General features: G+C 37.6%; 2 protein-coding genes across 2 annotated transcripts; both read right to left on the bottom strand.

Annotated features, from left to right (window-relative positions):
* Positions 1-2,927: 2,927 nt before the first annotated feature.
* Positions 2,928-4,184, bottom strand: LOC119665712. The gene has a single exon (XM_038074947.1). The coding sequence runs from the start codon at positions 4,182-4,184 to the stop codon at positions 2,928-2,930; it is 1,257 nt and encodes a 418-aa protein (XP_037930875.1).
* Positions 4,185-7,618: 3,434 nt separating this feature from the next.
* Positions 7,619-8,639, bottom strand: LOC119665711. Its single transcript, XM_038074946.1, has 2 exons — positions 8,558-8,639; positions 7,619-8,241 (listed from the first exon to the last, which is right to left on the bottom strand). The coding sequence occupies exons 1-2, from the start codon at positions 8,637-8,639 to the stop codon at positions 7,619-7,621; spliced, it is 705 nt and encodes a 234-aa protein (XP_037930874.1).
* Positions 8,640-13,722: the final 5,083 nt, after the last annotated feature.

Raw genomic sequence — 13,722 nt, 5'->3', positions numbered from 1 at the left:
GATGCACTGCTTTGTAGTGTTTTTGCTTGACTTTCCAACGGAGTCACCACCTTAGCTGTTCCAAGTACTCTTGTTCTGCAACTTGTGATGACGATGTGCGTGTTGGATAAGCCCGTTAATAGTTTTAGTGAATGTTGTTTAGCGTTTTTAATACTAATGTTACTTTGCCCTTTTTTCTTTTTTAAAAAAATTAGTTCTGTAAGTTTTTCACTTTGCGCGTCGGGGTCACCACTTTAGTCGTATCTTTTGTCTATTTTATTCAAAATACAATATCAAACAAAACTACTTTCTTTAATATACAAAACAATACAACTTTACTCGAGGAAACTTAACCATCAACTATTTACATGTGCTTTTATCTTTTTAGCATTGCCAGGTGTCTTTTTTCTTCAAGAATGACAATTGGATATTTTCTGGGTTGCCATATTGGTTGGACTGTCGCCACATATATGATATTTTAAAATTTACTTAATACATTAATTCAAAAATACAAATCAACTGCACGACAAGAAACCCGACCGAACACGACGCTTGCTCGCACAAGAAGAAAAATCAACTTGCTAACAGGCAAAAGCAGCCCACACACAGTGGTTGCCAGATTGATATATGTAATTTTAAACATTTCTCCCACCTACACGTGGAGACACGACCGGATCTTGCGTCTATATTACTCGCTTGCTTCAGGACGTCCTTCAATGTCGATTGGTAAAACAGAGATCTTTGTAATTGGCCGTTTCACAATGACGGACTGTGTCTTTATGGTTACAACACGAACAGCACCGTCCGTGCCTGGATGTCTTTTTTTTTGTCTTTTATTCCATTTGTTTCTAACATGTAATTGTGTTAAATATTCTTGGGACCAACGGCGCCAAAAGTCTTGATACATCTGGCTTAACATTTTCCATCGGAATAATACACCAATCTTTGTATTTAGCAAATTAGATTCAGGTACGGCAGATGGCGCTCGTCCAATCAAAAAGTATCCTGGTGTCAACGCTGATAAGTCTGTGGGGTCGTCAGATAGAGCCGTAAGCGGCCGCGAATTTAAACAATTTTTGACTTGTTTTAATAACGTGTAAATTCTTCAAAAGTTGCCGTGTTTACTACACGCTTAAGACGAAATTTCATGCTTTTTACTCCTGCCTCCCATAGGCCACCGAAATGAGGCGCTGCGGGTGGTATGAAGTGCCAATTTATGCCAACGGTTGATGCAAACACAGACCCAGCTTCAATTTGTTTTTTAAATAATTTAATGTCATCTTTCAGTAAAGCATCAGCACCGACAAAGGATGTACCACGATCGCTGATACAAATCGCTTTAACGCTGCTAGAAATGTTTCAGATGTCATGTCACTCACAAGTTCCAAATGAATAGCTCGTGTAATAAGACATATAAATAGAGCCACATACCCCTTGTAAATACGATGGCCTCTCCCTCTTGTTGCTCTCACATTATATGGACCAGCATAATCCACGCCCGTGTGCATTAATGGTTGTGATATGTTACACCGTGCTGGAGGTAAGTTACCCATAATTTGTGCTTGCGGTCGACAGGCTTGACGAAAACATGTAATGCATTTGAAATCACTCTCTTCACAGCGGATCTTCCTTCAATAATCCAAAATTGCCGTCGCAGATATGCTAATGTTGTTTGAGTTCCGCTATGTAATGTTCGACTATGAGCTTGATTAATAATCAATGTAGTAAAATCATGACGTTTGGGTAATATCATTGGACATCGTTTATCTGAAGGAATATTCGCATTTTGCAGTCGTCCATGTAGACGCATAATTCCGTCGGAATCAAGCTTCGGGTTCAATTTAAACAATTTATTTGATTTGTTAATTGGGTTGCCTTTCCGTAAAGCAGCATAATCGTTGGTAAACTCGGTCCTTTGTACAATTGTTACTAATTTTTTAAGAACCGTATAACGTTCTTGCCAAGTGCAGAAACTTTCATCTCGACGCATCCTTTTTTGACACGTATGAATAAAACGTAGGCATTGCGCCACGACTAAAAATAATTTGTCAAGAGTATCATATCGTCCAAATATTTCCCACACTTCTGTTGATAACTGCGTAGTTAATGAGTTAATGTCTTTTTTCTCAGGTAATCTGTCAGGAGTATGATTGATTTGGTGGTTAGGCCACGTTTTTTCATTTAAGCGAAGCCAAGATGGTCCGTACCACCACATCAGATTATCTCTTAGCTGCAAAACGGTACTGCCTCGTGATGCACAATCAGCCGGATTATCCTTTGTTTCAATATACTTCAATATTTGTCATTGACTGAATTTGTGAGACTCTGTTTGCCATAAACTGCTTTAATTTGCCTGGATCAGTTCCAATTCACCACAGTGTGGTTGTATTATCAGTAAACAAAATACAGCGTGATGGTTGACACTTAAATGTTCCTTTAACCTTGTGTAGAAGTTTTGCTGCTGGCAATGCTGCACATAATTCTTGTATAGACGTTTCTTTCAACGGGGCTACCTTAGTTTTACTAATAAGCAAATTTACAAAACTGGTCGTACCGATGGTTGTTTTCACATATACTGCAGCCGCATATGCTTGATTTGATGAATCACCAAATGCGTGTAATTCAATTGCACTTGTCGAAGTGGTGTTTATCCAACGTGGGATTCGAATGTGATGTAATTGTTTTAAGTCAATACAAAAGTTATGCCAAATGTTTGCCATCTCTATTGACAAGGGATTATCTCAATCTGATCCAGTACGCCAGAGTTGTTGCAAAAACATCTTTCCTCGAATGATAACCCGCGCCAAGAACCCAAGTGGATCAAATAACTTTGATATGTCAGACAACATTAGTCGTTTTGTGTAATGATGGTTGTCACAAGTTACATTGACGTTGTAACCAAAGCTGTCGGATTTTGTATACCAAGTAAGACCAAGTGTCTTAGTTTTTTACTCGGTGTTAATTCCCACATCATCGGAGTGAGCTTTTACGTCTTCAGTCAGAGTGCTTAAATCTTCATTTGAATTCGAATTAAATTTACGTAAAGTGAAGCCTGCAGTTGCTAGAAGCTCCTGAAGTTCGTGCAATTTTTCTGCAGCTTCGATTGGAGTGTCTCCACCTGATAGTACGTCATCAATGTAAAATTCATTCAGAATCAATTCAGCTGCCCAAGGAAAACGAGTTTGCTCCTCTTTTGCCAGGGTACGCAATACTTTGATGACAAGATATGGAGCACAATTAGTCCCATATGTTACAGTGAGCAACCGGAACGTTGTAGGGGCGTCAACGTGTAGAACGCGCCACATTATTCGTTGCAAATCCACATCTTTGGTATCACCAAGAATTTGCCTATACATTTTCTCGGTATCTCCTGTAAACACTATAGGGTAATGTCGCCATTGCAAGATGATATTTGATAGATCATTTTGTGATCTGGGACCTATATGCAGACAATCATTAAGAGATATTCCGCTCATACATTTATTAGAAGCATTGAAGACTACGCGAAGTTTCGTTGTAGAACTCGATGCCTTATAGACACCATGGTGAGGAAGATGACATGTTGAAGCTGCATCATACGAGTGTGGTACCACTTCCATATGGCCACATGTCTGATATTCGTCCATGAAATCTTGGTAGAGTTTGTACATTTCTGGATCTCGGGTTAATCGCTGTAACGTACTGTTTAATAATGCAAGTGCATTTAGTTTACTTGACTTAAGTGTTGCCAAATCAACTTTCTGCTTGATTGGTAGTCTAACCACATATCGTCTCGTTGCGTTGCGTACAGTTGTACTCTCAAAGAAGTCTTCACAGTATATTTCATCTTTTGTTAACGGAGTGTGGTTTGTTATTTCTTCCAATTCCCAAAATTTATGTAGCATTTCGTGCAATGTTGTCCGAGTATGACAGCAATTTATTTGTCCTTTCACTGAAATACCCTTCGGTCGCGACAGTCCACCAAAAATTACCCAACCGAGTTGCGTATATTGAGCAACAATATTGTTAATTGGATGCCGTTTTAGTCGCTCATAGACAATAGCAGCATAATCTGAAGCGCTCAAAATTATATCGACTGCTCCCGGAACCTGTAATTGAGGATCAGCTAAATATAAATTCATAAACTCACCAAGCGCTTCTTTCGGTATGGGAATGGTTGGGGTAACGCTACCCACTCGTGGAACTATTAGTGCAACACAATTCATGTTGAAATCGGATTTTAACGAATGGATTGTAAATGAAACCATTCCTCTTGAATTGGCGACCCTTTCACCATTTGCACCACTCACCGGCACTATGACATTTGTTTTGTCCAGTTTTAACCGCTGCACGATGAACTCGCTGACAAACGTTGCTTCCGACGCGCTATCCGAAAGAGCTCACACAATAAACTTCTTGCCAGAAGGACTCCTTACCTCTGTCAATGCAGTGCCAATTAAAACAGTCTGTAGATGTAAAGTTCGAGCACCTTGATTAGCACTGGAAATGTATGTGTTATTTGATGTGACAGTGTATTTCTTAGTCGCTTCAGTGGTCTTTTCCGGTATATTTGAGTAATTCTTTTCTCCACTACTTCCACTATGATCATGTAGTAATGTATGATGTGCTGCATTACATTGCAGACACCGATATTTCGATGGGCAATTATGACCCATGTGTCCCGTTTTCAAACAATTGAAACACAACCTTGCAGCTCTGACTACCTCATATCTCTTTGTTCCAGTCATTTGCCAATATTCTGCGCAATATGCCAGCTTACCTTGGCAATACACGCATTGTTGAACAGTGGTATGATGGCTTTTCACGAACCCCTTTGTTCTGATAGATGTTACAAACCTTTTCTCCTGATTAGAGTTATCGGTCATGCTATTAACTACCTCCAGCGAATTTATTCGATTTTCTAGGAAATTGACCAGCTCCTCAAACTTTGGAATTTGTTCTAAACTGTTTGTTGACAGCTCCCAAGCTGAAAGTGTTTTCGTGTCTTATTTTTGGAGAAGGGTAAAGACCAACCAATCGTCCCAATGCTGTACTGGACGACCCAATTGTTCTAACGCACGCACAGCTGACGTGATGGTGTCACATAACAAGATTAAACCATTTGGTGAATCATCAGACACCGTTGTTACATTAATAATTTGTTGTAAATACGCATTAAGAATGATCCTTTTGTTCTCATACTTGTGGACGAGTAAACTCCATGCTACTGCCCAATGTGAATCTGTTGTAGTAATATTGTCTAGGGCGTGTTGAGCGTCCAACACTAAAGCATCTTTTAAGGATTGAAGTTTCTGTGTATTAGACAATACAACGTTATTTGATACAACTGACGTGAATAAATCCTTAAATGCGTTCCAGTGCAGATAATTACCATCAAACGACGGAATTTTAATACGTGGCAGATTAGACGTCAATTCCATGCTTGACACACCTTTAATTACAGTTTCGTTGTTACCTGGAGAGTATATAACATCAGTGCTTGCTAACGCATCGATCAGCTCTCCGCTATAAATTTGAAAATACGCCCAGTGGCTATAACTTGAGAAATATGCCCAGAGGCTAGATGAAGCACGCGATAATCGTAGACAGCAACACACAATTGAACGCAAAAGATATGTTGCTCCCCGCAAGGGATGCCAAAAAATGTTCGAATAATGCGGTTTTTAATTTTAAGACCATAGTTTGTCTTTCTTCACATCAAAATTTTATTTTAAATATTTTTAATTCACAATATATATATGTTATTTTAAAATTTACTTAATACATTAATTCAAAAATACAAATCAACTGCACGACAAGAAACTCGACCGAACACGACGCTTGCTCGCACAAGAAGAAAGAAACAACTTGCTAACAGGCAAAGGAAGCCCACACACAGTGGTTGCCAGATTGATATTTGTAATTTTAAACAGTTTTATTCACTCTTTTTTTTCTTGTGGCTGAAAGTGGTACGTGTCGAGTGATATTCGACGTTGAAAACTAATATAATTTTAAAAAAAGTGACTAAAAGTTAATAAAATTTAAAAGTGACTTAAAGTTAATATAAAAGTGATTGCTTATTCAGTTATTCACTGAAAGTAAAAACGAAAAAATTTCAAGAAATTTTTAAAAGCTTTTTTTTTTAAATAAGTTAATTTGTAAATAAAGTCTAAACTGCTAAAGAGAAAAATTAATAATGAAGCAGAAGTTAGTAAATTATAAAAAAAAAATTTTATTTAAGTACCACAGACAAAATTGCTCATATAAGCTCATATACATCAGTGAAAAGTCACTTAAAAAAAAAACAAAAAGAAAATTTATATAAATAAATAAAAAATAAATTAAAAAAAAAGAACTTTCTGTAACTGTGTGACAGAATAGACCTAATAAGTGCAAGTATTTATAAAAACGGAAAAATAAACATTTGCTTAACTGCAAACGACTTATGCCAATGTAATATTTGGGGTGCTGCAGAGGCTGTAGAAAAGTCACACTAAGGAGCAGTCTAATTAACGAAAGCAACTGTAAGAAATTGAAACAGAAAACATTACACACCGTTAGGATACAACGGTGTCCAGGTATTCCTGCTGCAAATGATTCAACTTATACAGAATAATGGAATGTCTGAATTCAAAAATTTTTTTTTATGTAATTTTACTATATACATTCCATTAAATCACATATTACAAAGGGAATTAATCTGCTGTGTTTTTTGGTTTTTTTATTTGAACGCAGAGAAAATTTTATTCGATACTAAAAAAATTTGATTTGAAACTGATTTGTATAATTTGTTGAATACATTCTTAAATTGTATAGTAATAGAAACAGAAATACAAGGAAATAAAAAATAATAAATATATTGCTAAATTTGCACATATCATATCGGAAAAGAAAAAAATTTACTCAAAGAGCGAAATAGAAACATATAAATTTTTGGTCTTAATCATACCTAAATACATATATATATATATATTTGTTTATATATTTACTAGGTCAACAGCAGCTTGAGTGACGTCATTTCTGCGGCTGTGAGGTAAGCTACGTAAACTAATGTTAAACTTGAAAGAGAAAATTTGTTTTATTTTATTTTTTAATATTACTATTTCTCTGATGTAACAGACATCTTGCCTTGAAACTCCGCTCTCTCTTTATCCAATTAATTTTTTGGTGCAATTACTGCAATTTTATTTTGGGTATTATTACTTTAATTATAAAATATGTAAAAAGAAAAACGTTTGGTTAAAGATTATATGGAAAAATAAAGGAATAAGATATTGTAATTTCTTTATTATTATATATCAAATCTAGAACAAAGATATTGTAGAAATATTTATATACTTATATGTATATATTACATTGTAATTTTCTTCTATTATTTTATTATTATGTTTTATATAGAATATAGAAATATAGAAAAATATAGAAAAATAGGTATTGATGAAATATTCATATACTTATATATGGTATATATGTGGTTTATTTGTTCCACTATAACTCCTTGTGTCCTTGTTCTCTGACGGCTCGAATGCAAAAGAGACTGATGCTTACTTGTGTTCTGCTTTTATATAATTTTTGCTTGTGAAGTTACAACGTTGCCATCGTGCTTTCCGTGTCTTAATAATTATCTGTGGTTGCCACATCCGCCACAGTACTCCCCCGTTTAGAAGATAGCCGAAGGATTGTGATGAAGACTACGTGTGAGTGTGACCTTCTTTTTGTTTATGGCGTCTGACTGCAATGGACTGTTGTTTAATTGAAGCGGGTCTTCGGCGAACGTAACTTTTTTCTTCGTGCTTCTTACTAGTGGTGTGTCATGCTTTGGCCTAGGATTGTCTACCAAGATTTCTAAGAACTTCGGTTCTGCTGGAACATCTGTATTTTCCAGGAACGCTGGCTTCAATCTTTCGATTGAAACATTCAACTTTTTGTCACCTACTTCAATTGTGAACATTCGTTCACTTATTTTGTTCAATACTTTACACGGTTCTGTATGTGGTGGTTCTAGTGGTTTTCTGATGTGATCTGAACGCAGAAAAACGTGTGAGCAATTGTTGAGTTCTTTATGTATGAAAATTGGCCTGTTGCTATGATGTGCTGCTGGCGTTGGTCGCACTTCACGCAAATATTCACGAAATTTGTTTAGAAAATTTGATTGATTAGGAGGCGTTGATGAAGTTGATTGGGTATTATGTTCAAAGAATTCTCCAGGCAGACGGAGGTTGATACCATAAATCATCTCTGCAGCAGATGCTCCTAAGTCTTCCTTCACTGATACTCGTAACCCTAAAAGAACTGATGGAAATAATTGGAGTCATGTATGTTTCGGTCTTGCCATTAGTGCTGCATTTAGCGTACGGTGGAACCTCTCTACCATGCCATTCGCTGCTGGATGATAAGGCGTAGTGCGGTTCATTTGGTTTCTAACAGGTCAGTCAAAGCTCGGAACAGATCTGCTTCGAATTGTGTTCCCTGGTCTGTTGTTATTACTTTCGGCGCACCAACAAATTTACGACTACTGTATCTGCGGTCATGTCTTTTAAGGGTGTCACTTCTGGCCATCGACTAAACCTGTCAATCATGGTTAATGCGTATCTATAACCTTGACATTCTGGTAATGTAATTAAATCCAAATGAACATGTTCGAATCGCTGATCGGTTTTTACAAATTCGTTTGACTTCATTCTGTTGTGCCTATTGATTTTGGACTGCTGACAACCCTTACACTGTCGAACCCAAGTGTTTATATCTTTGCGCATTGATGGCCACACGTATTTTGATGCGAGTTGTCACGCAGTGGATCTGGAACCAGAATGTGCCAAAGAATGCACTAAGTTGAATACCTCTTTGCGTAAAGATTTGGGTATAAATGGTACTGCAATTTCTTCAGTTGTAATTTCGTGCCTGTGGACAACAACTGCTTTAGTTCTTCATCATCTTCCTGGTGCTTGCTTATCCGCTCTAGGCTGCAAGTTTCTGGCATGGCTATCGAGTTGATCCGCGAGAGTGTATCTGCTACTATGTTGTCTTCACTTGACACATGCACGATCTCGGTCGTGAATTCTGCAATGTAACTCAGATGGCGCAATTGACGAGAAGATACCTTATTGGCTTTCTGCTGAAAAGCGAACGTCAACGGCTTATGGTCAGTGCGGATGACAAAATGACGCCCTTCAAGCAAATGACGAAAATGTTTTATAGATGCGTAAACTGCTAGGAGTTTTCTGTCATATGTGCTGTAATTTACTTCTGCTGATTCAAGCTTGGCGGAGAAGAACGCTACTGGCTTCCACTGGTCATTGATTCGCTGCTCCAGAACTGATCCTATTGCGGTGCTGGAAGCATCGGTTGAAAGACGAAGAGGTGCTGTTGGTGATAAGAATACTAGTTGAGTTAACGTTGATATGCCTGCCTTACAGTTTTCAAATGATGTGTTTAGATCTGTTGTCCAGACTATTTCTGTTTTATCTCTCTTCTTGGATTCTCTCAGTAGGCTGCTTAGGGGTGCTTGTAGCTGTGCCGCTCGAGGAATGTACTTACGATAATAATTGACAACTCCAAGAAATTGACGAATTTCATGTATTGTCTTGGGTCGGACATAATTTTGAATGGCTTCTACACGCTCTGCTGGGGGATTCATGCTACTTGCTGACAAATGATAACCCAAGAACTGCAATTCATCAACACCGAACTCGCATTTAGCAATATTAACGCCAAGATGTGCTTCCTGTAGCTTATTTAGCACAATTTCTACGTGTTTTTCATGTTCTGCCATGTTTCGAGAAAAATATTGGTTTTTTCATCGAGATAACAGAAAACGAAAGGAATATTTCTGAATAAAGAATCCATATGTCTTTGAAACGTTTGTGTCGCGTTTTTGAGACCAAACGGCATAACAACGAATTCGAACATGCCTAGTGGAGTGCTTACTGCAGTTTTGCAGATGTCTTCTAAGGCCATTGGTATATTATAATACGCTTGGTTGATATCGATTTTTGAGAATTTACAGGCGCCAAAAAGTCTCTCAGAAATTTGATTCAAGAACGGTATTGGGTATTTGTCTGGTTTAGTATGTGCATTTAGTCTGCGAAAGTCTCCACACGCTCTCCAACCACCGGTTTTCTTTTTCATTAGATGAACGGGACTGGACCATTGACTATCAGATGGTCGCACTATTCCTTGTTCAAGCAATGTACTGAATTCGTTCTTTATGGCTGTTAACTTCTCACCTGCATAACGCCTCGGCTTCTCGGCTATCGGTTGACAATTCGTTTCTATGCGGTGGTTAACCTGCGAGTCTTTCGGAAGGCGATACGAGTTGGGATTAGCTAGGTCAATGTATTTATTGATTATTGTGAAGAGATTGCCATTTTTGTGCAGCGTTGAGATTCACGGCGAAGACCTAGGTCAACTTTCAACCTTTTTACTCCAAATATATTTATTGTTGTGTTGTTCACTGCACTTGTAATTGGATTTGGTTTACTATTGATGTAACTCTACTGGTACAACTGAGACAACTGAACCTGTGTCGACTAAGAAGTTCAATTTGTTTAGTTTGTCAAAGACGTGGAGATGGGTTTCGATCGTGTAGCAGGGAGGTTCGTTATCGCATGCCGCACTTGTTTGCGATAACGTTTTTAGTTTTCCGCTGTTGGTGTTGAGCTGTGATTTCCAGCTGCCTTGCTGAATTCACATGGTGGAGTGCATTTAAACGCCCTGGACCCAAATCGTGTATGGTAACTGCATACTTTGTTTCTCATATTGCTCTGCCTGCGATCTCTTTTTTCGTGACGACGGTCCGTACTTCTACCACGGCTGCTAGATTTTAACTGCATCGTTAACTTACCCAAGCTGCTTATAATTTACTGTACTGCTGTCTCTAATGCAAGTACTCGCGCTTCTAACGGCGATGACGATTGATTAAAATGAGTACCAGTTGTTGCAGCCATAACGAACTGTGGTGTTGGTAAATTGTCCATGATTCTGTCAGCTAATTCTGCCATGCTTTCCAAACTGCCAGCGTTGCATGCAGACAAAATGCATCTAACGTTGCTGGGCAAGCGTTGTGCCCACAGAGTTGAAAGGGCATCTTCAGAAATGTTTGTACTCGCTAGATTGCGCATGTCACGCAGTAATTGAGACGGTCGCTTGTCTGATAGCTTTAAGTTTGTAAGCAATTTGGAGAGTTGTTTTTGCTTTGACTCACCAAAGCGTCGGATCAATTCTTCTTTTAATGTTGCATATTTGTCGGAAACTGGAGGCATCTTTGCGATGTCTGCTGCCTGGCCAAGTTTTGGCGTCGAGTGCCGTAATGACTGTGTCGTATTTGGAGACATCTGATGTTATTCTATTGACATGTAGTAACCCATCGATTTGCGTGAACCATAATTCGGGATCAGAGTGAAGGAAAGGTGGTAATTTGACCACGCCTATCGCTTCTACGCTCTGACCTTGTTCGGCTTGACTGGGTGCTGATGCAGCAAATTGGGGCTGTTTATTTTCTGACTCGCTTCTGTCATGCTCATATTAGTCGCCAACAATTCCGATGAAAAAATTATGTGTGCAAAATTTGTTTTTTTTTATCTCTTTAATTATTTAGTCGTAAAAACGACTTATTCGTTTTTGTTTTCTGTATAATTTTATTTTATTACCTTGGTCGGGGTCACCAATTGTGATTTATTTGTTCCACTATAACTCCTTGTGTCCTTGTTCGCTGACGGCTCGAATGCAAAAGAGAGTGATGCTTACTTGTGTTCTGCGTGCTTTCCGTGTCTTAATAATTATCTGTGGTTACATTGTAATTGTCTTTTATTTTTTTTATTATTATGTACTTTTTTTTAATCGTATTGAATGATGTATTATAGAAAAAAAAATATTGGAATTATTTACTTTGTTTAACTCTCATAACTATTATCAATAATAAGAAGAAAGAAATAATAAAACAATATTAATGTTAAACTAGTTGAATAATATAAAAAATTTTTTTTTTCTTGGATTTGTCTTATGATGTCATTGAGCAATTCTTCTGTATCTACTCAAGTTATAGGTAAATTCCTAAATATTACTGAGATGACTATGATGCTTTAAAGGTCTTAAATAAAGGGGTGGTGTTAGTCTTTGGACCACATTGTCCTCCTAAGGCAAAGCTACGCGTCAACTGAATTTCAATTACCTCATCTTTTTGGTCGAGAGTTTTTTTTGGCTTTTTTGGAATGGAACACTTTATTAATAATAATAACCAAGCATTACTGGATATCTTACCGGAGTTTCCCGCGCTAGAGGAAACCATGGTTGTCTAGGCTGGTGCTGCTAGGGATGTAGACTGAGGAGTGGAACCTGCAGCTTAGGTGCTGGCCAAATGTGTACAGAACCTATCGAGGCTGCAGTTATTGTAAGAATTGGTAAAAGAACTCTCCCCATCTTATATGATGAGAGTTTCTTTAAGTTCAAGAAAACCAAATAGTGAATAGTTGGTGTTGCTCATTTTTTTTGTTTTTTTTTGCTTTTTTTCTTTTATAATAATTATTTTTTTCTGGTAGCTTGGATAGAAGTTGTTTGTTTTTTTATTTTTCTTTGAAACGTAGAAGAAGTTTAGACAATTAAATTGAGAAAAAAAAATTAAATATGGAATAGTTATAAATAGTTATTAAGAGGAAAGAAAAAAATTATGTATATATATAAATAGTTACAAATGAAATAGAAATGAATTATAGATAGTTTTTTTTTTGCTGGAATAAAACATGGCACGAATTATTTTTTTGTTGTCGTCTGCAGCGTAGCCTCAGTTGCCAAGAATCCCACCACAACACCGGCGAGCATACCGGGCTAGCCACCGTGCCATGAGCGGCTTCTGAGGGCGCAAATTCTAACAACAGATGGACACAACAAGCAGTTGAAAAAAAGACAATCACGTTATATGGTCTTCACCAATAAAAACCAAGTGCGGTTTCAAGGCGATTTTTAAAATTGATAACCTAGAAGTCGACCAAAATTTCATTGCAGATGGTGTAATGAAACACGCTGTTTTGATTGGTAACAATATTATCGGCAAGTTCTAATACATTTATGGTGAGAATGGTTTGTACGAGTAATTGATGATGAACAATTTTTGCACTTGTATCAAGTAACAGAACAAGAGAAAGATTTTGGTATAATACCGCAACAAAGTAAGAGACGTATTAAAGATATGATGACTGAATTTAATGGAAAGCAAAAAGAAATAGAATGTCCAATACAGCTGGAAATAATAACAGACAAACCAGGTCCGCTTCGCCAATCTCCGAGTAAATCACCAAAGTGTCTTCAAACAGCAGTAGAATAACAAGTACAAGAATGGCTAGAGAAAAAAATTGTTCGTAGGTCAAAGTCAGAATATGCAAGCCGTGTGATGCTGGCTAAGAAGAAGGATAGTTCGTGTCGCGTCTGTATCGACTATCGTAAGTTAAACTCGATGGTTCTTAAAGAGGCATTTCCAGTTCCATTGGTAGACGAAGTATTAGAAAAATTGCAGTCGGTAAAATACTTTACGGTCATGGACCTGGAGAATGGGTTTTCCTATTTACCGGTTGAAGGACGGAGCAGGAAGTATACAGCATTTGTCACTAAGAGTGGCGTTTACGAATTTCATCGTGCACCGTTTGGCTCTTTTGTATGAGAGCAATACAAAAGTTTCCCGTACCTAAAGATTTAAAGGCAGTGCAGCGTTTCTGGGATTGACTGGCTGTTTTCGCAAGTTCATTAGGGAATATGCTGAAATTGCGAGACCAT

The sequence above is a fragment of the Teleopsis dalmanni genome, chromosome 1, assembly GCF_002237135.1.
Source record: "Teleopsis dalmanni isolate 2A chromosome 1, ASM223713v2, whole genome shotgun sequence".
Classification (NCBI taxonomy): domain Eukaryota; kingdom Metazoa; phylum Arthropoda; class Insecta; order Diptera; family Diopsidae; genus Teleopsis; species Teleopsis dalmanni.
Note: the sequence above shows the minus strand (reverse complement) of the source record. Positions and strands in the feature narration are given on the sequence as shown.

What these genes read in the sequence shown, in the direction of transcription:
- LOC119665712 (XM_038074947.1), bottom strand. Translation starts at nt 4,184, where the DNA reads ATGAATTGTGTTGCACTAATAGTTCCACGAGTGGGTAGCGTTACCCCA.
- LOC119665711 (XM_038074946.1), bottom strand. Translation starts at nt 8,639, where the DNA reads ATGAAGTCAAACGAATTTGTAAAAACCGATCAGCGATTCGAACATGTT. An exon ending in TACATTACCAGAATGTCAAG is followed by an intron (nt 8,242 to 8,557) that starts GTTATAGATACG and finishes CAGTTCTTTTAG; the next exon opens with GGTTACGAGTATCAGTGAAG.